This window comes from Nematolebias whitei, chromosome 2 (genome assembly GCF_014905685.2).
Source record: "Nematolebias whitei isolate Nwh7 chromosome 2, NemWhi1, whole genome shotgun sequence".
Taxonomy (NCBI): Eukaryota; Metazoa; Chordata; class Actinopteri; order Cyprinodontiformes; family Rivulidae; genus Nematolebias; species Nematolebias whitei.
The window spans coordinates 39,033,017-39,055,436 of record NC_056499.1 but is presented as its reverse complement, the minus strand read 5'-3'; the positions used below and the strand labels follow the sequence as shown (position 1 = coordinate 39,055,436).

Genomic DNA, 22,420 nt, shown 5'->3' with positions numbered 1-22,420 from the left:
ATTGTATACCTGGATTATTGAGCATGGACTTTGTTGTTTTCAACTAGCTAAAAAGCTTTTAAATGCATTTGTTTCATTTTTGTTTTTATCTTTGTCTTATTGGGGACTGCCATGCAAGTGCATGACAGGCACCTATTATTCTACACCTCGGTAGAGTGTCTACATTTCTATCTCCGTTAATGTGGCCCAAACCACAGCGTCTACCCCCACAAAAGTTATATCAAAATGATTGGCTCGGCCCCGTGATGTGTGTTATTACTTTAATTGGCATTTTGAGTTACCATGGCAAAGTAATTTGCGAACAAAGACGCAATATTTCACCAACTCCAGGAACTAGTTGGTGACTGCCCACTTATTATTCTACACCTAAAAAGTGTATCTTTTTCTACTTTAATGTGGCCCGAACCACAACGTGGACTCCCACAAAAGTTATATCAAAGCGACCGGCCCGGCCCCGGGAAGTGTGCAATTACTTTAATTGGCATTCGCAGTTACCATGGTGACATATTTTGCTAACAAAAATGCCAAATTTCCCATAGGAAATGAATAGGAGAAAACTCTTCACAGAAACTGAGTAACATATGGAGCCATTTTGGTTCAACATGCAAGGAAGGCAGTGCATTATGCAATGCATGGAAGGCACCTGTTATTACCTATTATTATTAATAATTAGTAATAATAATAATTAATATTAATTATAAATAATTAATGTTATAATTATCAATTTTAATATCAATAATAATTAGTATTCATATTAAATACTACTTATTACTATTAATTATCATTCTGAATATTATTAATATTGATTATTAATTATTAATATTTTATTATTATTAATACATTATCAATATATCTATAATTATTAATATTAATAATCATTAATATAAATATTTATTATTCATAACAATTTAATAATAAATAGGCAGTCCCCGTCAAAGTTTCTCCAGGAACTTTCTAGTTTTATTATTGTTGTTCAGCACTTTGATTACAGCTTGTTTTTAAATGTGCTTTATAAATACATTGGTATATAAGCTAATAGTATCAAATTTTTAGCTAGAAGCTAAAAGCAGCAAAAGGCTAGTTAGAAGTATCAAAATGCTAGTTAAAAGTACTATAATGCTGACTAAAATCTAATAAACCTGAATTATTATTTTTTTTTTACAAAACTAGCTAATTAAAAAAATACTAGTTAAATCAAAAATGCTTACGACGAGTATAAACTTTACGAAAACCATCAGTGTTCTCATCCACTAAATGAGCTGAATGTTTTGATATAGGAATAGCTAAACTATAGTATGCAAAGGCAGGTAAACTGTAAAAAAAACTTTATAAAAACAAGGAAAACAATCAGTTGGAATCGGGATTTACACAACGGTTGCAAGATTGCAGGGAGTGCAGCTTAGCCGTGTCTCTTCCTTCACTTCCTGGCCAAAATAAACAGTTTTAGGTAGTAAGGTTGGAAATGTGATGCTGAATATTTGCATTCCTACTAAATGAGCAGATAATGCCAGAGGCAAAGCCATGGAGGGGCTCTGCAGGCTCTGGCTGTTTTCATGGACTCCTGATGGTTCTAAAATTACAAGAAGTGAGTGAAAGCAGATGCATGAAGTTTGTCCATGACATGCTGAGACAAAGCTCGCAAAGCTGCCAGCCAACAGAGTTTGAAGTGCTTCCTCTGCTCTCACATGGGAGTACAGCTTCAAAACAGATCGCTCAGTTAGCTGGGACTGCACTGAAAGCACGACAACAACAAAACAACTCATTTGATGATGGCTTTGTTGTAAATATTGTATAGGCAATGAAGCACCATCCCTACTCTGTTCTGTTCTCCTACAGCTTTGAGAAAAAACAACATGTAAATTAGAGATCAAAATATGTGTCTTGATTCAAGAACAATGAGATATGACTTTTAATAACAGTTTCTTGTACAACATCATCAAAATCTGCAAAAAGCTGCAAGAAGTTTCCACACACACAACAATGAGAACCCAACTCTGTTTGGAGCTCGGTAACTCAGACTTCACAGCAGAGACATCTTTCAAAGTTTAAACGGGTCACAGAGAGTTGAGCTTTACGTGGCTTAAATAGCATTTGGATCTCTCTAACAAGGTTAAGTCAGGTCCTCTGGATGGATTATTCTTTGTTGAAACACTTCGTCTTTTATCCAAAAGACTTCTTCAGTCTGAGAAGTTGCAACAAATTGTCATATAAGCAACACCTTCTCATAGTAAGATTATTATCATCATATATATATATATATATATATATATATATATATATATATATATATATATATATATATATATATATATATATATATATATATATATTCTTTCAACAATGTGTTCCTCCAGGCTATTGGACTTACAACTTTCTCTTAAATCTCTTCAGAGTGCAGAGAGTGCACACCAAAGCATTCATGGATTTAAATTATATTTTATCTCAAACATTTTTTCTTCAACACTGGAAGTGAAGAATTTGTACTTACATCTCCTCCATCTTATACCGTAAAAACAAAAAAAAGTTCACATCAGAGTTTTCCTCCCCCAGCAGCTCAAGACTTCCTAAACAACAAGTTCAAGATTTCTTACAGCGAATGTTTATCTGAGGCTTACTTTTCAGTCCGTTTCTGCCTGTCTCTCTTAGGGTTAGCTATCAGGGCGTGAGATAGACAGGTGTGAGGATACCATGGTTATCACGTTATCTTTACACATCTTGTACATCAAATGCATCAAAATATTGGGAGTTCACTCAAAATCCCAAACTAGTGTTCATGTTGGAGTTTCGGCCAGTAGCTGCACTGACCCTTCAACATCTACTCATACATTAAGTTTTGAAGAGAAATTGTTGGAATTTGAAAAATAATCCCCATCAATGCGCAACAAAATGAAACCATTTTCTTATGAAGAGAAAACGTTGTGAAAACGATGTTTTATGGCTGAAATCCAGATGGTTGAGTAGAAGCAGGTGAACATTTGCCATTTCATTAAGGCTGACGCACGTTAGCAGAGGTTCGTAAAAACTGGTAAGTGTAGCTTTCCCTTACAGGTAACGCACAAATTGACCAATCTGACTCAATATTCACTGCACTTGAACACTAATGCCACTTTCAGACAGAGTTTCACTTCTTTTCTAACACACCAGATAAGATGCATCAAGCTGGATAAGGATCCCTACAGCAGGCGTGTTGGCAAGAGACACACTAACACAGAAACAACACACTCGGGCTTATTGAAACGCTGTAAACACTACTAGTTGCATCTTCACCTGAAATCACCTGATGCCATGTAAAATCTGAAGTAAACACCAGCTGCAGCTGCAGCAGAGAGCTCGAGATGAGAATCAGACACAAACACCTGGCTGAGATAACGCCCCCCTATGAGAAAAAGGAAAGGTGTGTGTCCCTGTGTGTGTGTGTGTGTGTGTGTGTGTGTGTGTTTGGCTCGATCAGATTAGTTCTCTTTGCAGGATGGAAAGGATTTTTTTTAATTCAGCCAAAATAAAACAGCTCCATGACACCACAGGGAGGGATGCAGGGCGGGTGGACTGTGCGCCAAAATGGCCACCAGATTGGATCAAATCTGGAAATTACCCAAACATCATTTACAGGAAACTATTTCTGTGCCTAGCAGGGGAAAATGCAATTTAAGCCGAGCTGATAAAATAAAAATCTCTTTGTTCCAGCTCACGTGTTAACAGATGTGTTCTGGTACAATGACGTGAGCTGCACAACAAGTAGGCAAATGAGATTTTCCCCTCGTCTGTGTGCATGCACTTGTCTGTCTGTACCGTTAGCAAAATATCTCCTGAAAACTGAAGAAATCCAGAAAGTGCTCACTGAATTTACATCTAACACGGATTAACTTCTGGATCCAAGCCAATTCAAGATGGCCTCTACAGCCAACTGACCTTGGGAAACACGAAAATGGCTAAAACTCGTTAACCCTAACCAGTTTAGCAGATATTGAGCTGAAATTTAATGTGACAGACGATGACCATTGTCCTGAACACTAATTTATTAATTACTAATGTATTATTTTATTATTAACTTTTTTATTATTTATTTAATTTATTAATTTATTATTTATTACTAATTTAACACTAATTTTATTTAATTTCCCTCTGGGATTAATAAAGTATTTTTGAATTTGAATTGAACACAAATTTTGTGCGCAACCCATAGGCGTCGCATCAATTGTATGTGAAGGGGGCGTGTCCCCCTCATATTTAAAAAATATTAATTTGTACCCCCCCCCCCCCCCCCAAATTTACCATGAAATATTAGTTCACCCACTGCTGTTTCTACGTCTTCATGACCAAATTAATAGGCGAATACTCAAACCACTAAAAAACAACTGTGGATTTAGGATGTGAGAGAGAGAGGAGAGTTACGTCTGTAGCATCTTAGCTAGCGTGTCTGTATTGCGCGCAGCTAGCTTAGCGCTACGTTAGTGCCGACTTCTTGGTGTGCCATGCTTTCTAAAAAAGTTATTGAATGAGGTTAGAAGATGGGCTTGTGATCGTAAAGTCGCAGGTTCACCTCCTGGTACCGTCAACATCAAAATGTGGGTGGAAAAGGTGAAACACCCACACCTGCCTCCACCCTCATTCGCCCCACCCTGGGCCCCTGAGCAAGGCCCTTAACCCCCACCATCTGCTCCTTAAACAGGTCTCTCTTGAAAATTAGTTCTCGTGGCGCAATGAGAATACCTGGATAAATAAAGGGTAAATGAAAAAATTAAAATGAATTAAGTGTTTACCTATGTAGGTAAAAGTAGATGTTTAACAACCTGTTAAAAGACACCTGAATGCAGGAAATGGAATCTACTTTATTCAAAAATTTTGGGGGGGAGGACCCCCAGACCCCCCGTTTTAGCAAATGCTTCTGACGCCAATGGCGCAACCCAATGGAAAACATCTTTCCCCCAAACCTTGGCATGAACTGTTGGAATCAACCCAGTTTGTCGGTTAGCAAAATACTTCAGTGACCACTGGATGGATTTCAATGAAGCTTTCAGAAAATAAAAACTAAACAACTTTTTTAGTCTGCGCAGTTCGAGTTGGCAGCAACAACCAATCAGAATTAACCTACACAAAAATGTGCATAGCTCAGTGAATGTTACAAATATGGAGCTAGACATTTGTGTGGTAGCAGCTGACAGTGACTCGCAACACATACTCAAAGATCATGCCAGAGCAGATCCACGTTGTGCACTTGTTTAAGGAACGCAGGGCCTTTAATTATCCATATGCTTCTATTTACTTCTGCTACAAATTTTATTTATCTAAGCATTTGTTTTTACCCATTACGATAAGGTCAAAACACTCAATGACAGAGGCTATAAATCCAGAGGAGACAGCTCATATAGAAGAGTTTTTAAAGGGGGGAGAGATTTCCTGCATGGGGGCACAGCACATGGAAAGAAGAATTAAGTTGATGACACGATAAAATAAGGGCATGATAGACGCAGACCATTGACTCTGAGCCCCATAAAACTGGTAACAAACGGGTTACATACTATTTTTGTACTGCATGGACACACACACCCACACACACACCCACACAGAGAGAGAGAGCGCTCAGGTTTGGGTGATAACCAAGTCACGCTACAACGCAATCAAAAGCTGCTGCCTCCTCTAGTCTCATTTATTCTCTTGCCAGCTTTAATAGAGGGTGAGGTGTCAAACCAAAGTCATTCTGAACATAACACACACACCACACATATCACAGCAACACATGCAAGTGTGTTGACACCACACATGAGGCAACAACCTATGACCTGAGTGGCTTTAATACTTCTGTTGACACTTGATTAGAGCTTTACAATCCTAAAGATTTCCTATCCAGTCGTTCTGTTGCAGTAAAAGTTTTTCTTAGCTGAACTGCTCCGCACAATGGTTAGATTGACATAGAAAAGTCTAATCCTCTTAAACTCTCTGACATTTGATAGTTTTGTATGAAGAAGATAAAGCACTCTGTTCTTGGATGTGTACCGTTTTCCTCTGAACAGCCAGTGACATTATCTGTGATGCAGATTTTATTTTGTCTTCATTGTGCCAAAGTATTTGTTGTCTTGACAGATTTGGGACTGGCAGCCAACAAAACAAAGATGTTCTGGTTTTGACAGTCTGCAGTCATTTCTCTTTAATTGTAAATTAGCAAAAGTTTGCACAAATGTGTGTTGTTTTTTTTTAACAATGGAAACAAAATGTGTCTTTTGTGAAACAGTCTTTTAAAGGGCAGAAACTTGTCAGCTCAGTCAGGCTGAGGTCTGGACTGCAGGATTTTGATCGTGTTCTTTTAAAGACATTTTGTTGTACTGTAGATGTGCTGCTCTAATCAACTCACTTCTCTTTAAAGTTCAACTATAAAAGTGTTAAAATGTTCTCTTTGGTAGAGCATAAGATTTGACAAAGACCAAATATTTTTTTATAAAGAATTTGAAATCAAACAAAAAGTGTATTTTAAAATATGGTTATAAAGATTTTCACTATAAAATCAAAAGTATTTTGTTCCCAAAGTGTATTTAGTGCTATTTGATAAATGGTGGAGGATACATTTTTTGGAGGTATATTGATCTTTAAGCTTATCTATGCACAGTTTTATATCTATGGGATGAAATTAGAGCCGACCGATATGGACATTTTGGCTATCTCCGATACGATACTGGGCGGGTAATGTGGCCGTTGATAACCGATATCATGGCTGAAAATATTTTAGCTTTGTCGACCCCCAAGAATCCAAGACTAAAGCGAGTGGAGTGGGGCTTGTTAATTTAGCGCAGCTGTTAGCAACCATGAAGCTAAGCAAATCAGATCCACGCTTTATGTAGTCCCACAGTAGGTTTACAAGTTGTGCACTGGTTAATAAAAACTGTCTACCTAACGTGCATTCATATTTTCCATCCTCCACTATTCACCGTAAAGTTAACAAGTGTGTTACAAAAAGATAAATTAAACAAAGAAACATCTTTCCCTGTCCATTGTTTAAACAGTCAGTCACATATGGTGAAGGTCTAATTAGTATTGACAGCAGCAAAGTTTATTTTTCTTTGCAGAGAAGTATAGATTTCAGACAATGCATTTCATTGAGGACGACAAAGATAACGTTACTAACACTGGATGTCCTCACAAACCGAAAGCTCAGTCTGACTGGACTGTTGCTATAACTACTGACAAGGGGGCTAATGTCGTTAAGGTGGTGCAACAGAACACTAACGTTAGCATGCTAACTTGAGAGGCATGTAGCTAATGACAAGCGGGTTGGAGGATTGAAGAGAACAGATCAGTTAAAATAAACTTACCAGGCTCTGTTCAGTAAAATACGCTACATAGTATTGCTCACTGCTTCTGCTGTGTTGGATGTGAAAGTGAAACTTAAGTGAACGGCAATGACTTCAATTCAAAATTCAATAAAAAAAAAAAAAAGTTTATTAATCCCAGAAGGAAATTAAATAAAATATATTGAATATACTAAATATAAATATAAATAAATATAAAATAAAATATATAAATATACTTGCAAGTAGTCTTCATGCACCCTCTGCTGGATACATTGTACAATTATGGCAGGTTCCCAGCATTTTAGGGTTGAAAGTTAGAAGTGTTTAAATCAGTGCATAATGAGACAATTGTGACCAATACCGATAGGTCCTAAAATACCTATATCGGCCTAAAATATCGGCCCTTTCGATATATTGGTTGGGCTCTAGCTGTAACAATTATTATGAAGTAGATCAATTAATTCCAGCCATCTACTGAAGTAATTCACACATCAGTATAAAAATGAACACGTACATTTGTGCCTGGACAATGTCACAAGTCAGATAGGAACTGTGCTTTCTGAACAATTACGGAAGTTATTTGTATTTTAAATTCTGAATTTTGAATCTCTCCACCCCGAGCGTGTTAAATGCAGTTGAAGGTCACTTTAGGAGTTACAATTTGGACCATATCTCCCCTGACTCTTCCAAGACAACAAACGGCTAAATCTTCTTAGAAAGGTCTTTCAAACTGACTTAGGATCAATCCATAACGTGTACTTATTTATCAGCATACACACTTTTCATTTTTGCCTTTGAGGCAGAAATGTTAAAGCAACAATCATGAAGGGGTAAACTCAAGTGAAAGTAAACGTGAATTCTGAATCATGCATGAATACACAAAGTTGTTTGTGAATGCCTCCAGTACATGCATGTCTGACAGTGTTTGGCATGATTACAAATGTATGTCTGTGCAACACTTTCTCCACATGTGAGCAGCAGCTGCAGCATAAACCCTCGAGCCATCTCCAGGCGAAGCCCGAACAGCGTCCCACCAGCTGGCTTCCTGCATCTCTTCCTTAGCATTAAGTGTCCAGCGTTTATTGAAAGCCACTCAACCTGAACATACAATTTCTTACTGTTGCTCCAGAAACGCAGACCCTTGAGTCGATTCAGTGGAGGTGAGTCATAGAAAAATTATTTTGTTGTAAGTATAGATTCAAACTACATTGATTGGAGTGTCCTTTACAGGCTTAAGTACCTATTGAAGGAATCAGTTGACCTTTCTAGTGTCACTTTTGTTGTCAGGGGAGTGAATCAATGCCACAATCTAGCTTCTTCTTGAATGTGGTTGAAACAAATGCAATTAGCCCCGAGAGTCTACAACTTAGGAACTAATCAAACAGCTTTATTGGAGTACAGGGGACAACTGCCTTTCAACAATCTTCCAGGGCTGGCGATCAATCCTCCGGAGTCTTGTCACACTGAAAGTGGAGTGTTTGCGTGAAAGATTTTAGGGGGAAGTTCTTTTATTCGGGGTGGGGAGGGTGGGGGGGTGGACAGACTTTAAGAGTAAAAACGAATGAAGTCAGGTGTCCTCTTGTGACCTGATCCCAGTTTTCCATTACGCTCTCCTTTAATCACAGAGAGTGACAGGAAGCGATGAAAGGAAGGTTGAGGGATGACGAGGAGATGAAGGGATTTGGGAAGAAAGGATTGGAGTCATGGCACCATGTGTGTGTGTGTGTGTGTGTGTGTGTATGTGAAATGCAATAAACGTTTGGAATGAGCCTCAGGGTGTTTCCTTCGTTTCAAAGTTATTTCAACCCAAATCCTGTTGACTGGTTGTATTTGGAAAACGCACAAGAATACACGTCTGTGCTCATGACAACATTTACAGTACACTCGGCCTCTGTTTGGGGTTTGTCTGAGAAGTCCATGTGTATTCTCCTCTACCTGAGCATCGTTTGCATGATTTCGTTTCCTTTCAAACTAAACTCTCCATGGCTTTGTTTCATATCTGGGATGCGGAGTCCAGGGGGCTCTTAATAACCTCATTTCCAAACATAATAAGATGAAAATGAGATTGTTTTTGCTGATGCAAGGATGGTCTGAGAGTTCTGGAAGACCTTGGGAGATTCGGCTCCTCTCCGCTTCAGTCACACCACGTACCTTTGCCTCTCACAAAATTCCAATTTGTGCATTCATTTAGCCTGTACCGACTCTGTGTCTAATTCATTCTTAAAAATAAAGCCACTAATGCACTCAGGTATTGGCTGATTTGTAAGCACGACAGGATCATTTCAATCCTGTGATGACTTTCTGATTATCTGCAGAATTTTTGCTTCATTCCTTTATTTGTTTATTTGCTTCATTTCCTTTAGATTGCTTAAACTTGATACTTCAACCATTTTTGTTAAATTTTTTTTATAGAACAAATTAAAAAATGATGCAAGTTGACAAAAATACCTTGAACTGTGAGCTGGGCCTGGGCTTCAATGGTAGAGTTGAGGTTTTCCCCTACACAGGTGTATGTACCAGCATCTTCCACTGCAATGTTGGAGATCTGGAGACTGCCGCCCCCCAGCACTTCCACACGACCATCACTGGAAACAGAATGAAACAACAATGTGAGATAGAGTGAACAAAAGTTGGATTTGATAGAAATTCAGCAAGTCTATCTCCATTAAGTTGGCATAATATCCCATGAAGGAGCTCTCACCATTAGAGTCATCCAGACAAATATATTATTCCTACAATTGGATAAATACATTTGAAACCAAACCAAACCCCTGCGATAAACGAGGGACAACTGTACTCCAGTTTCCTCCGACAGTCTAAAATCGTGCATGTTAGATCAAATAAATCTAAATTGTCAATAGATGTGAGTGTGAAAGTTTTGTCACGTTTGTCTCTATGTGTCCCAGTGAGGGACTGGAGACCTGTCCACGGTGTCCCCCCGCCTCTCACACAATGACTGCTGGATATGAGCAACAACACAATGTGGAAAAGAAACAGGTAAGGATGATGGATGGTCTTAAGTTGTGAAACGAGTTATAGTTGTTTTTCGTCAAATAAAAAAAAATCACATTATGCAACATCTCACATGACCTCAGAGCCTGCGTGGTGAATCACTCTCAGCTACTACCACATCAAACCTCTGCTCAGTATCTGTGAAACTGACCCACTTTTAGCCATTTCTGTGTTGCTACAGATTAACTGTGGCAACCGTCTAAAAGTTAAACAGTTAAAGATATACATCCAGTAGCTTTGCTTTCTAGTTTATGAGAAATTTTACTAACAGAAAGACAGAGTTGACTCCAGCAGTTAACAACAAAGCTTTAGGACAACATGTTGCATGAGTAACTCTCAGAGTCTGTAGAGGATGACTCTCAGCTACTATCACAACAATTTTTACCACAACAAATATACATTTGACTGACTAATAGCCATTTTTGGATTTGTTATGATCAATTAGCTGTGGCTGATGTCTTGAAAAAGTCGTCTGTAATATATTATGCTAACACAAAAAATGAACACGACAAAAACAGCAAAAATATAATTGCCCGCCTTGTGCCTTTTGGTACTGGGTGACCAAATGTATGCTCTCATAGTGTATTGAACAGGAACATTAGTGGTTTTGAATGCAGTATAAGACTCAGTGTGCAGGACAAGATGTTTCTATGTTTTATCTTGTAGTCATTTCATGTGATGTAAGTGGACAACCTGTACCATCTAACTGTAGTCTAGTAAAGACTGTAAGTGCAGGTCTGTGTAGTTTGTGCAGCAGCAACACTGAAGACGTTTCATCTTCTGAACAAGTGTTTACGTTTTCTTTCATCAGCTGTTGTTAATTAGGATGATGCACATCTGCAAAGTAACAGAAGTGACTCCAACTTGAAGAACTTCTGCTCCAATCAGCCAATATAAAATGGCAGCACCATAAGGTGCTCCTATCCATAAAGTATATTTTCTATTCTAAATCGTCATAAATAATATTTTCTAATAGGTAAAAGCAACACAAGAGAGATGGGAGATGTTATGTATTTATTATTCAAGGCTTCTGAACCTTATCCTAACCACACATCCATTTGTATCCGTCCCTGCTCCTGAACCAGTGGCCCTCCTTTATTTAAACGGTCCCCATTTTATTTTCCCAACAGACTCAAAGATACAGTGTGTGGCCAAGTTCTGGCTCAATCCAGCAGCCACTGGGGCATGGAAGTAGGAGGAGGCTGGGAAGAAAGAAAACCAATCAATAGCTTAGAGAGAGGAGTCCGTGTCCAGAGAGAGAAACGGAGCACAGGAGCGAGCAGCTCCAGAACATGATCTAAAAAGACGAAGAAAGGAGGATGGGAAGATGGATGTGTGATAGTTTTTGCACAGAGAAGTAGAGGTACTGTACGTTCAGACGTCAAACTCAAAGGTGGAGTTGGTTAATGACGACCAGCTGGAGTTTCCACATTAGCTCGGTTGTCTCGTCTCATGACCAGTTCAGGTTTGGCTGCTCTGGACTGAGACCATGGGTCTGTGCTGGAGCCTGAAGTGGAGCATTCGAGTGGCACTCCACCGGACGTCTCCAAGGCTCTGTTCACATGATAATGGTTTTGAGTGAAGCCGTAGCATTTCGGCTGTTTCGACTGTTCGCGTACACGTTTGTTTTCTCTGAACTCAAAGCTTTTTGTTCTGTGGGGGGAAACCCATCGGCACTAGTTGTGATCACTTTACACTCAGTTTCACGATTTCTAAAGCACTGAAATGCAAAGTTTTGTGTTCGTTTAAGAAAAATGCGCAAATCCCAGAGGGGGAAAAAAATACCAACTTTAATTTAATGTTGAGGAACATCTCTCTAAATTTATTTCAATATTTTAGGGCTTTTTTCTTTTGCAGACTGGTGAACCTCTGTCCATGATTTCTTCTAAAAAAATCAGACTCTTGAAAATATTCATGTTTATGCCCATTTGTCTTACTGGGCATAAACATTCATCTAATTCATTGCAAAATGCTACTTCAATCTGTTTTGATGTGTTTGTGGAAAACAAACAAACAAACAAACATATTTTTTGCCGTATAAGTCGCACCTTTTTGCATAAATTAGCAAGTCCTGCGACTTATACACTGAAGCGAATAATATACCCCCCCCCCCCCCCAATATTTTTAACCCAATTTTTGGCTGAGATCTGACGATTTCATTCATTCTGACATAGAAAATATTGAACACTACCATTTGCAGCCTCTAGAGCGCCCTTGAGCGATATGGCAAACCAAGTGTCTCATTAATAGGTAAATGTGGCTATTAATGAGACACTTGGCTTGCCACATCAGCCACCGTCGTCTCACTCCGAAACTCCTGGAACAAACGTCAAATCAGCTGCATTTCACTGCACCGCCCAGGAGAAATGCAGCTGATTTGACCGTTAAAGTGCATTTATTAAAGAAAAGTTAAACTGAGACACACCTTTACTATAATTTCGAGCAAAAAAACAATTGTTTTTAAGCGTAATCTTGTTAACTTATTGCTAAAGTCCTCCCATGCACGCCTCTGCCATTTGGTAGCCAATCGATTTTTGGCACAACACCAGCCCACGTTTTGCGTGACGTCGTTTTGCCGTATAAGTTGCATAATAAATGCGACTTATACGGCGAAACAACTTATTTATGTTTTTTCCCACTTTATTAGACATTTTTGGACTGATGCAACTTATAGGGGGAGTGGTGGCCCAGAGGTTAGAGAAGATGGGCCTGTGGTCGGAAAGTTGCAGGTTCAACTCCCGGTACCATCAACATCAAAATGTGGGTGGAAAAGGTGAAACACCCACACCTGCCTCCACCCTCATTCGCCCCACTCTGGGCCTCTGAGCAAGGCCCTTAACCCCCACCATGTGCTCCCTAAACAGGTCTCTCTTAAAAATGAGTTCCCGTGGCTCAATGAGACTACCTGGATAAATAAAGGGTAAATGAAATTAAAAATACAGCGGTACAATGTGTACGGCAGAAAATACAATACCTATATTTTTCCGTAAAAATTGTAAAAAAAATTCAGTTTAAATATTTGATATATTTACTTTGTTCATTTGTGAACAAAATTTGGGATTATGAGATTTGCAACCCATTGCATTCAGTTTCTATTTACATTTTACACAACAGCCTAACATTTTTAAAAGTTGAGGTTGGAAACATTGCATACTATATTATTTAGCAGGATTGATGATGATCATTGATCACATGTGATGGGAATACCAACACTACCGCTCAGAAGCTGTCACCTAGGTGAGATAAATGGAGGCAAAATGAAAACAAGAACACATTTCCAGAAGCCGCAGGGAAAATAAAAAGTATGAAACTTTCCATTTCAAATCAGGGATTGACCCATCAGGACTGACGGGAAACATGAGCTAATCCAAGGTCTCTAAAGTATGAAAACAGCAAACAGTCCACCCAGGAACATTACGACAGGAAAACATGAAGTAATAAGAGAAACACACAAAATAGAGTGAACTCAGCACAAAACCCAACAGAGAATGTCCTGGGTACCTGAGGTGGGAAACACAGGACCTCAAGCTGCTGCTCTGTTCGTTACTGTAAAAGACCAAAGTCTGGCTGTTCATTGATCATATCTGTGTGCAAGTTTGAGAGTAGGGCTCTTCTGAGAGGCTGTGCATGACAACTGTCTGCACACTGAGACAAAAACTTACTGAAAGACGTCCACATTTCCAATGCCAGGCATTCCTGCAGCTTCTCTCACCAGGGCGGCTATTCAAACCCTCGGCCCTTTGTGCTCCACAAAAGGCATTGACTGTTTCTTTTGATATTTAAAAAAAAAAAAAAAAAGGAGAAGAAGAAGAAAATACAGCTCGAGTGAAACAGCCAGTCGATTTCTCATTCGGAGCAAGTCTGTCTCAAGTGAAGGCGCTAAAGTGCTTTATCTGAAAAGGGAATGTTGTGCGAACAGTTTGAAGGATGGAGACTAAGAAAGGAAACCTTTTGGGGAGTGGCGGCGCAGAGGTTAGAGAAGATGGGCCTGTGATCCGAAAGTTGCAGGTTCAACTCCCCAGATTGACAACATAAAAATGTGGGTGGAAAAGGTGAAGCACCCACACCTGCCTCCACCCTCATTTGCCCCACCCACCCTGGGCCCTGAGCAAGTCCCTTAACCCCAACCATCTGCTCCCAAACAGGTCTCTCTTGAAAAATGAGTTCTCGTGACTCAATGACTACCTGTATAAATAAAGGGTCAATAAAAAACTAATAAACCGAGGGTCCTTGTGCGGTTGAGACGGAGCTTTTCTCTGCTTCCGGTAATTTAAGGACGCCTTTAATGTAAGAGATTTACAGATGTTATGTTTAGCAGATGATTAATCTCAAACCAACCCACCCAAAAATCTCAGCATTGTCCTCATAAGAATATTTCAGAATAATAGAAGCTCTGTGCAAGATCCTTGTTCAAATGAATGGGATTCAGTTTGGTTTGGTGGTTCCTCAGACTGAAGAAGTCCTTCGGATGAAGGACGAAACGTCTCAACAACAAAAAGAAACAGTCCAGATGACCTTACTGGATTATTGAGCATGAACTTTGGGATAATTGCTTAAACTTTATTACCCATTAAAGCCAACTTTGTCGGTCTGTTAACAAAATATCATATTAAGCATTGGACATACTTCAATAAAACCTTCAGAGAGTACGGATTATTGTAATTATTGTACGGTAATTATTGTAAGCACATCTACAACTGATTCACTTTTGAACTAAACCTACTGAAAGATGGATACCACAGCCAATTGACCTTAGAAAACACAAATTGTCTATAATGCAGTCAGTTTTACAGATGGTGTGCGAGGATCTGGCACAGTTGTAGTTTAGCTACTAACTCATCACCTGAGGTCTTGCAGTCTTACAATATTCATGGTTTGACCAAAACGGCTAAAATGTCATTCCTTCTCAGTAAAAGATGGTCTTAGTTAAAAAACTCCAAGCGTATGGGCAGTGGAAAATCTGCATTATTTCATGGAATGCTAGGCTTTTAATTTGTCATTATTTCTGCCTGTTAATGCAAATGTTTGTATTTATTCCCTAATTGCCTCCCGTCTCCCTCTTTAGATTCACTGAGATGCACCGTGAATCCCAATCCTTGTGCGGTTTGAGGTGTTGTGGGTCCATGTAAATTCAACTTGGCTCCTTTTGATAAAAACATAAGCAGCTTCATGAATATGAATCAGATTCAAGGTTAGCAGAAAACAGGAGGATTTTACTCTCAGATATTTCAGCTTATAATGGGGTTTAAAGAGACTAGAAGTTAGTTTAAATACGATGCGGGTAGTGTTGAAGATGTGAGCTTCGATATCAGAGAAACGCCTGGGAAAGAAAGAGAGGAAACAAAATCAGACAAGCCAAGGACGTAGAAGAATAAAAGCAGACATTAATGGGAGAGATTAATGGGAGCTCCGCTCAGTGCCAACAGCACAGTGATTCAGCCATGAAAATATTTTTGTTTCCCTCCGGCTCGTAATAAAAAGCTGCAGGGCCCTTGAGACAAGAACAACTCCTACATACCTCACTTATTTGCTTTCTCTGGTGCCTTACTGGAATTCCCATGGATAAGCTGATCGTTCTATTTCATATAGGCTTCGCCCTTTAAGGCTGTCGCTGATGGGTTTATCCCGTTATGCAGAGCATAAGCACTGAAAAAATTAGTCCACGCCCACCTGCTGTGTGGGCCCCACCCGGTCCGTATAAATTACGTTAAGAGCGGGAAATCGGCTCCCATTTTTTCTTCAGCGAGCTAATATAGCACTGTCAGAAGAACAAAGAAGATAAATTGTGTAAATGACCAACCTTTGTGAAGGATGCTTGGCCCGGCAGTCGACCTCCGGTCGTCCGGTGAGTTCTCCTCCCCGAGGAGAAGATGACAGCAGTCTTATTCCAAGGTAAGCGTCGGGGAACATTTCCCAGTGACAGGTCACTACACGCTGGACAACGCCATCTTGTGTTTTTTCCTCTTATCGCCGACCCTCGGGGCGAACCGGATGGTTCCTCCGGGGCAAGGTGTGCTCAGCTGCAGCCCCCGCTGCTCATTCCCTCCTGGGGAGCGTAGTGTAGGTGGAGGGGGGCTGAGTGAATGCTCACCCCATCCCACCTCGTTTCGCATCGGCGATCACACCGCTCCCGGCCGACGGCGCCCTCAGGGGTTGCCCGGCGGAACCCGGGAGGAGGCTGACATGAAGGGACCCCTTTTTTCTACGTCCCTCGCCTTTTCCCGCCAGTTCGGATGATCGGCGGAAAGGTTATTTTTCACCGACGTGTTTCCAGGCAGCCGCAGTTAGCAACAACGTGCGCTGCTAGCATATAGCATGTCCAAGGGACTGAAGGCCGCAGACCTGCCTTGGAGACAAAGAACTCCCTCTGTAAGGCAACTGACGCTATTCCTCGGTTCCCCCCCCTGGAGCCAAGCCTCGCGGAAGCCTTCGGAGCGAAGATGTCCAGGCTGGAGAAGCGTCCCGTCCCTCCGGGGAAACACGACCAGGTGGCGACCGCGCTCTCCAACAGAGCCCACCAGTGTGCTTTTCAGGCGGCCGCGGCTAACAACAACGTGGCGCTGTTAGCATTTAGCATGTCGAAAAGGCTGGAGGCCTCAGACCTGCCGGAGGAGACAAAGAGCTCCCTGTGTAAATCGGCAGACGCCGTCCTCAACATGTGCGCCGCTTCCACGGTTTGCCTGTCGAGGATTGCAGCGTGGATGACGGTAATCCAACGTTCCATCTGGCTCCGTCACTCTCCATTGCTGCTGGAAAAGCTGCACAAGGACCTGATGGAGGGCCCCATCTCATCGGACGCGCTGTTCGGAAGCAGCCTGACGACCATGCTGACAAATTCGAAGCAGTCGGAGGAGATGTCGGAAGCGGTACGCCATCTCATCAAGCCGCGCGGCTCATCCCGTCCCCCAGCCCGCTGGACAGATCGTCGAGAGCAGAGGCAGAAACATCGACGCTCCACGGCAGCAGCAGCTTCGTCTCGCCCAGCTCCACCACCAGCCCCGCCCGCCAGAGACCACCCCTCCTCAGTCCGGCAGCCTGCACTTCAGCGTTTCCCCAGAGATCGCCTGCAGACGGCGCTCGGGGCAAACAAACCGCAGAGCTCACGAGGGAGAAGGTTTAAGAAATGACGGTCTGCGGAGGATGTGTGTATGAATGAAACAGGAAGTGAAATAAATGATTTTTCAAAGATCAAAATGCCTGTTTTTTAGCCAGTCTGTAAGTTCGGATGAGCTCACAGCCGCTACACACACATCCTCCACACAGAGAGAGCCGGTGGCCTTAAATAAAGGTTTTTTAAACCCACCGCCGCTCCTTCACATGCCCAGACGCTCACGTGACACCACGGTAAGCGAAATAACTTGTTGTCAATCAGACCCGCACGATCACCACCCAAACGGTGTTAAACGCGCACCCGAGCGAGACAAGCAGCCTCCATCCAAACGGCACTGTGTCGATGATGCACGCACAGCTGCCCGGCGCTCACCGGCTCACATCGGGATAAATGTGGGACCGCAGGCCGGGTCCGGTGGAGGTCCCCGCTCTCAGCGAAAACAACACACGCCTCTCCTGAATGAACGCGAGCGGCCGTCATCCATCGCGTCTCAGCGATCGGCAGCTCACGGCGACATAAGCGTGAGACAGCTGAATGAATCCAATGACGGGCCCCGCCCTCAGCGAGAGCGGCGCGCGTCCCTCCAGAGGAAACGTGCGCTCCCGCGAGGCTCACAACCTTCACTTCGACAGCACGGCGTTGATGACGTCACGCCCTCCACCTCTCAACGTTCGCACAGCGACGTTAAACGTGCAGCCTCTCGACGTCATCAGCTGACACACGCCTCGCCTCAGCGCACACCGCCCCGCCCGGACATGAAAGTTGGCCCGCGATCCAGACACAGCGCACGGGCACGCGCAGATCAGCCCTTTCGAGGAAGCCTCGCCTTGGGTCACGCGGAAAACATTTCCGCGACGCATGACGGCGGTCGAGGCGGAGGTTTGGATGACATCCGTTCAAAACACGGCACATCATTTAAACGCACGTCCACTCCACGAACGTCACGCAGAGTGGTTAAAAACATGCTCACCGGACAGATGGATGGACAGAGTGTTATGCAAGGGTTACACGCTGCAGTTTGCAACCCGACCCCCTCCGTTCGGAGGAGTTATAGAGACGGTCCTGTCATCACCAGACCAAGTCTCAGCCTTAAATGCAGAAGTCCAAGAGCTTCTGATAAAAGGTGTAATCTCAAGAGTTCCCAACGAGGAGGAAAACACAGGGTTTTACTCACGCTACTTCCTGGTCCCCAAAAGGACTGGAGGGATGAGACCGATTCTGGATCTGTCAGCTTTCAACAAAGCGATCATGAACAGACCTTTTCACATGTTGACGAACAGACAGCTGTTGGACAACATCCAGAAAAACGACTGGTTTGTCTCCATCGATTTAAAAGATGCTTATTTTCACATACCAATCATCCCAAAACACAGAAAATTTCTGCGTTTCGCCTTTCAAGGGATGAAGTACCAGTACAACAGGCTGCCTTTCGGGTACTCCCTCGCGCCTCGTACGTTCTCAAAGTGTGTGGAGACAGCCCTGCATCCACTGCACAGAGCAGGGATGAGAGTTTTGTTTTACCTGGACGACCTGCTGCTCCTGTCTCACTCCAGACAGGAAGCATTGATACAGGCTCAGGTGTTGGCATCACACCTGCTAAATCTGGGCTTCGCCATAAACTGGAAGAAGAGCTCGATTTTCCCGGCCCAGACAATTGTTTATCTGGGAGTGGAATTAAACTCAATTACCATGACGGCTCGCTTATCACAAACAAGAATCGACACTCTAAAAAACCAATTACGCCACGTAAGACCTGGCAAAGTGGTAACAGCTGTCTCCGTCATGAAGCTGTTGGGAATGATGTTATCAGCTCACACAGTGGTCCCGCTGGGTTTGTTACACATGAGACGCCTCCAGAGGTGGTTTACGCGTCTGCGTGTGGATCCAGTAAAACAAAAGAGACGGATGATCACTGTCCCTCCCTCCGTGAGAGCAGACCTCCGACACTGGGGAAACACCCTGGCTCTGTCAGAGGGAGTCCCCGTCAGCAGACCCACGTCACACGTGTCAGTCTTCACGGACGCGTCTCTGTCAGGTTGGGGGGGGACATGCCTATCTCAAGCAGTAGGGGCGCTGTGGCCCCACCGCACATCAGCCCACATCAATGTTTTGGAGTGTCGCACAGTGCTGAATGTGATTCAACATTTTGCTCCCGTGCTACAGAATCAGCACGTGTTGATTCACACAGACAACATGGTGACTGCTGCGTACATAAACCGCCAGGGGGGTGTGCGTTCAGCCCAGATGTTACACATTGTGCGGAAGCTACTGTGTTGGGCTCACCAAAACCTGCTTTCCATCAGAGCGGTTTACATACCCGGCGTTTCTGAACAGAGGAGCAGACGTGATGTCCAGGGGCGGCCCACGTCACGCGGACTGGACTCTCCATCCAGACCTGATGTTTCAGACGTGGCAGAAGTTTGGCAAAGCAGCTGTGGACCTGTTTGCGACGCGAGAGAACGCTCAGTGCCAATTATGGTTTTCCCTGAGCCCACGAGACGATCCACCGCTGGGGGTGGATGCATTTGCCCACAGCCCGTGGCCCAAAACGCTTCTGTACGCGTTCCCCCCTCCTCCTCTGATTTTACGGTTCCTGAACCGAGTTCAGGAGGAGGGACTGACAGCTCTCCTGGTAGCTCCCGAGCGCGTGAACGCACCATGGTTCCCAGTTCTGCAGCGTCTGTTGTCAGGTCGCCCGTGGAACTGCCATGGAGGGAAGATGCTCTCCTTCAAGCAGGAGGAGCGATCAGGAGTTACCCGGAAATAGGCCAGCACCTGTGGGTCTGGCCGCTGAGCGGTCCCGCTTAGAGAGGATGGGTCTCCCTCAGGAGGTAGTGCGCACAATTCAAGATTCACGCGCTGCATCTACCACAGCCCTGTACACATCAAAGTGGACGGCTTTTCAGCGCTGGTGTACAGAGAAAGGTCTGGAGGCCACCTCATGTCCATTAGGTGGCGTGCTGTCCTTTCTTCAACAGCTGATGGATAGGAAGTTGGCATTCAGCACGATTAAAACGTACGCTGCAGCCATCTCTTTCTGCCACGAAGGGTTCGGAGACAGAACAGCTTTTAATCACCCGCTGATGAAGCGGTTTCTAAAAGGTGTACAAAGACATAGGCCTGCTTCACGTCCACTTGTTCCACAGTGGGATTTAACGCTGGTCCTGCGAGCCATGATCAAAGCTCCAATTGAGCCTCTGGATCAGGTTTCATTTAAATTCTTGTCTCTTTAAACAGCCCTGCTGCTGGTTTTTAACACCCGCTAAGAGGATAAGTAATTATCTGCCCTCTCTGTTGCTTCGTCATGCCTTAGAATTAGGCTGACGGGCAGCTCAGCTGTTTTAAGACCAACCCAGCTTTTATGCCTAAAACATCACGAGCTCTTTTAAATCAAGAGTGATATCGTTGGAGGGGTTTCTCCCCCCCCCCACAGATCAGAAGAGGAAGCATCTTTTCATCTTCTCTGCCCGGTGCGGGCGTTGACGTATTACATAACGCGCACAGCTGCAATGCGTTTTCAAACTCAACGATTGTTTGTGCATTATAGAGATGCTTCTGCAGATCACCGTTATCCATCCAGCGCTTGTCACTCTGGCTGTGTGAGGCCTTTTCTGAAGCCTACAGAGCATCAGACTTAGGGCCTCCTGTCAACCTCTAAGCACACTCGACCAGGGGTATCGCATCTTCGACTGCTCTGCATAATGGTATGTCAATGCAGGACATTTGAACTGCGGCTGCATGGTCAACACCCTGCTCATTTATTCGCTTTTACCTACGTGATGTAACGGCTCGTTCCATGACACATTCTGTCCTTAGTGCTCTAACAGAATGAATATTGTTGTTCTCATGGAACTCTGCTTAAGCTCACTTCTGTCTGCATGCATTCAGTGTGAGATGTTGTTATCAGTCACAAGTCGTGTCTGTGATTTTGGTTCTATTGTCACTAATCAGTTCATGATTATTGTTACCAATCAATTCATGGACATTAATCTGTTACACTGTTCAGCCACGAACCAGTTGGTTCATGCCCCCCCCCCCCCCCCTCTCTTTTCAACTTCTTCTTCCCGTTGAAAGTTTCCGGGGTATTCATGCTTTGTCAGAACGCATAGTTACTCAACATGCGTCTGTGCATGTCACATAATTACGCGATGCGTAGTTATGCACACGGGGAGCTGAGTGACAAGACGTTTTTTGGGCAAGCTTCCGCTTCTTACTGTGTTCGAATGGACCCAGTGAGGCGAGGACCACATCCGCTTCGCCCTTAACCCATCAGCGACAGCCTTAAAGGGCGAAGCCTATATGAAATAGAACGTTGGTTACGTACTGTAACCCCAGATTCTATGAATATAGGCGTAGCCCTTTAAGCGTCGGGCCTCACTGGCTCCTAAATGGCTGAAGAAAAAGCTATTTTGGGAGCCGATTTCCCGCTCTTAACGTAATTTATACGGACCGGGTGGGGCCCACACAGCAGGTGGGCGTGGACTAATTTTTTCAGTGCTTATGCTCTGCATAACGGGATAAACCCATCAGCGACAGCCTTAAAGGGCTACGCCTATATTCATAGAATCTGGGGTTACAGTACGTAACCAACGTTTTGATTGGTGAATATTGTATTGACGCCTGCAGCTCAGAACTTCAATTACATCCTGTTGGGTCTGGTGGACCCTGCAGGTCTTCAGAGCCACATGAAGCCTGTGTGTCCCATGATGGGTCTGGTCTACACAGCTGACTGAAACAAGACAGCTGGACCACCTCAACTAATTTTTTGTGATGCAGAGGAGCAGTGGCTCTACTCCAAGATCCCCCAAATGATGGCGCTCCTCACTTTATCTCCAAGACTGAGCCTGGCCACCCTATAGATTTCACTCATTCTACTTGGACATCCCAAACCAAACTATTTCAATCAAACAGCTGATTGAGGTAGATTTTTAGACATCATATAAATAGTTGATAAATATGAGTTCCTTCCAGACTACAAGTGACTAAAACTCAATTTACATCCACGCTGTTTCAG

At 43.1% G+C, this 22,420-nt stretch overlaps 1 protein-coding gene across 1 annotated transcript in view; it reads right to left on the bottom strand.

The window, feature by feature from the left end:
- Positions 1 to 13,989, bottom strand: part of neo1a (neogenin 1a) — a 119,984-nt gene extending 105,995 nt beyond the window's left edge. Inside the window, exons 1-2 of the mRNA XM_037694457.1 lie at positions 13,958 to 13,989; positions 9,732 to 9,868 (exon numbers count right to left, since the gene is read on the bottom strand). Of these exons, the coding sequence (XP_037550385.1) occupies positions 9,732 to 9,868; positions 13,958 to 13,989 (169 nt within the window). The remainder of the gene's footprint in view (positions 1 to 9,731; positions 9,869 to 13,957) is intronic.
- Between the last annotated feature and the right edge of the window lie 8,431 nt (positions 13,990 to 22,420).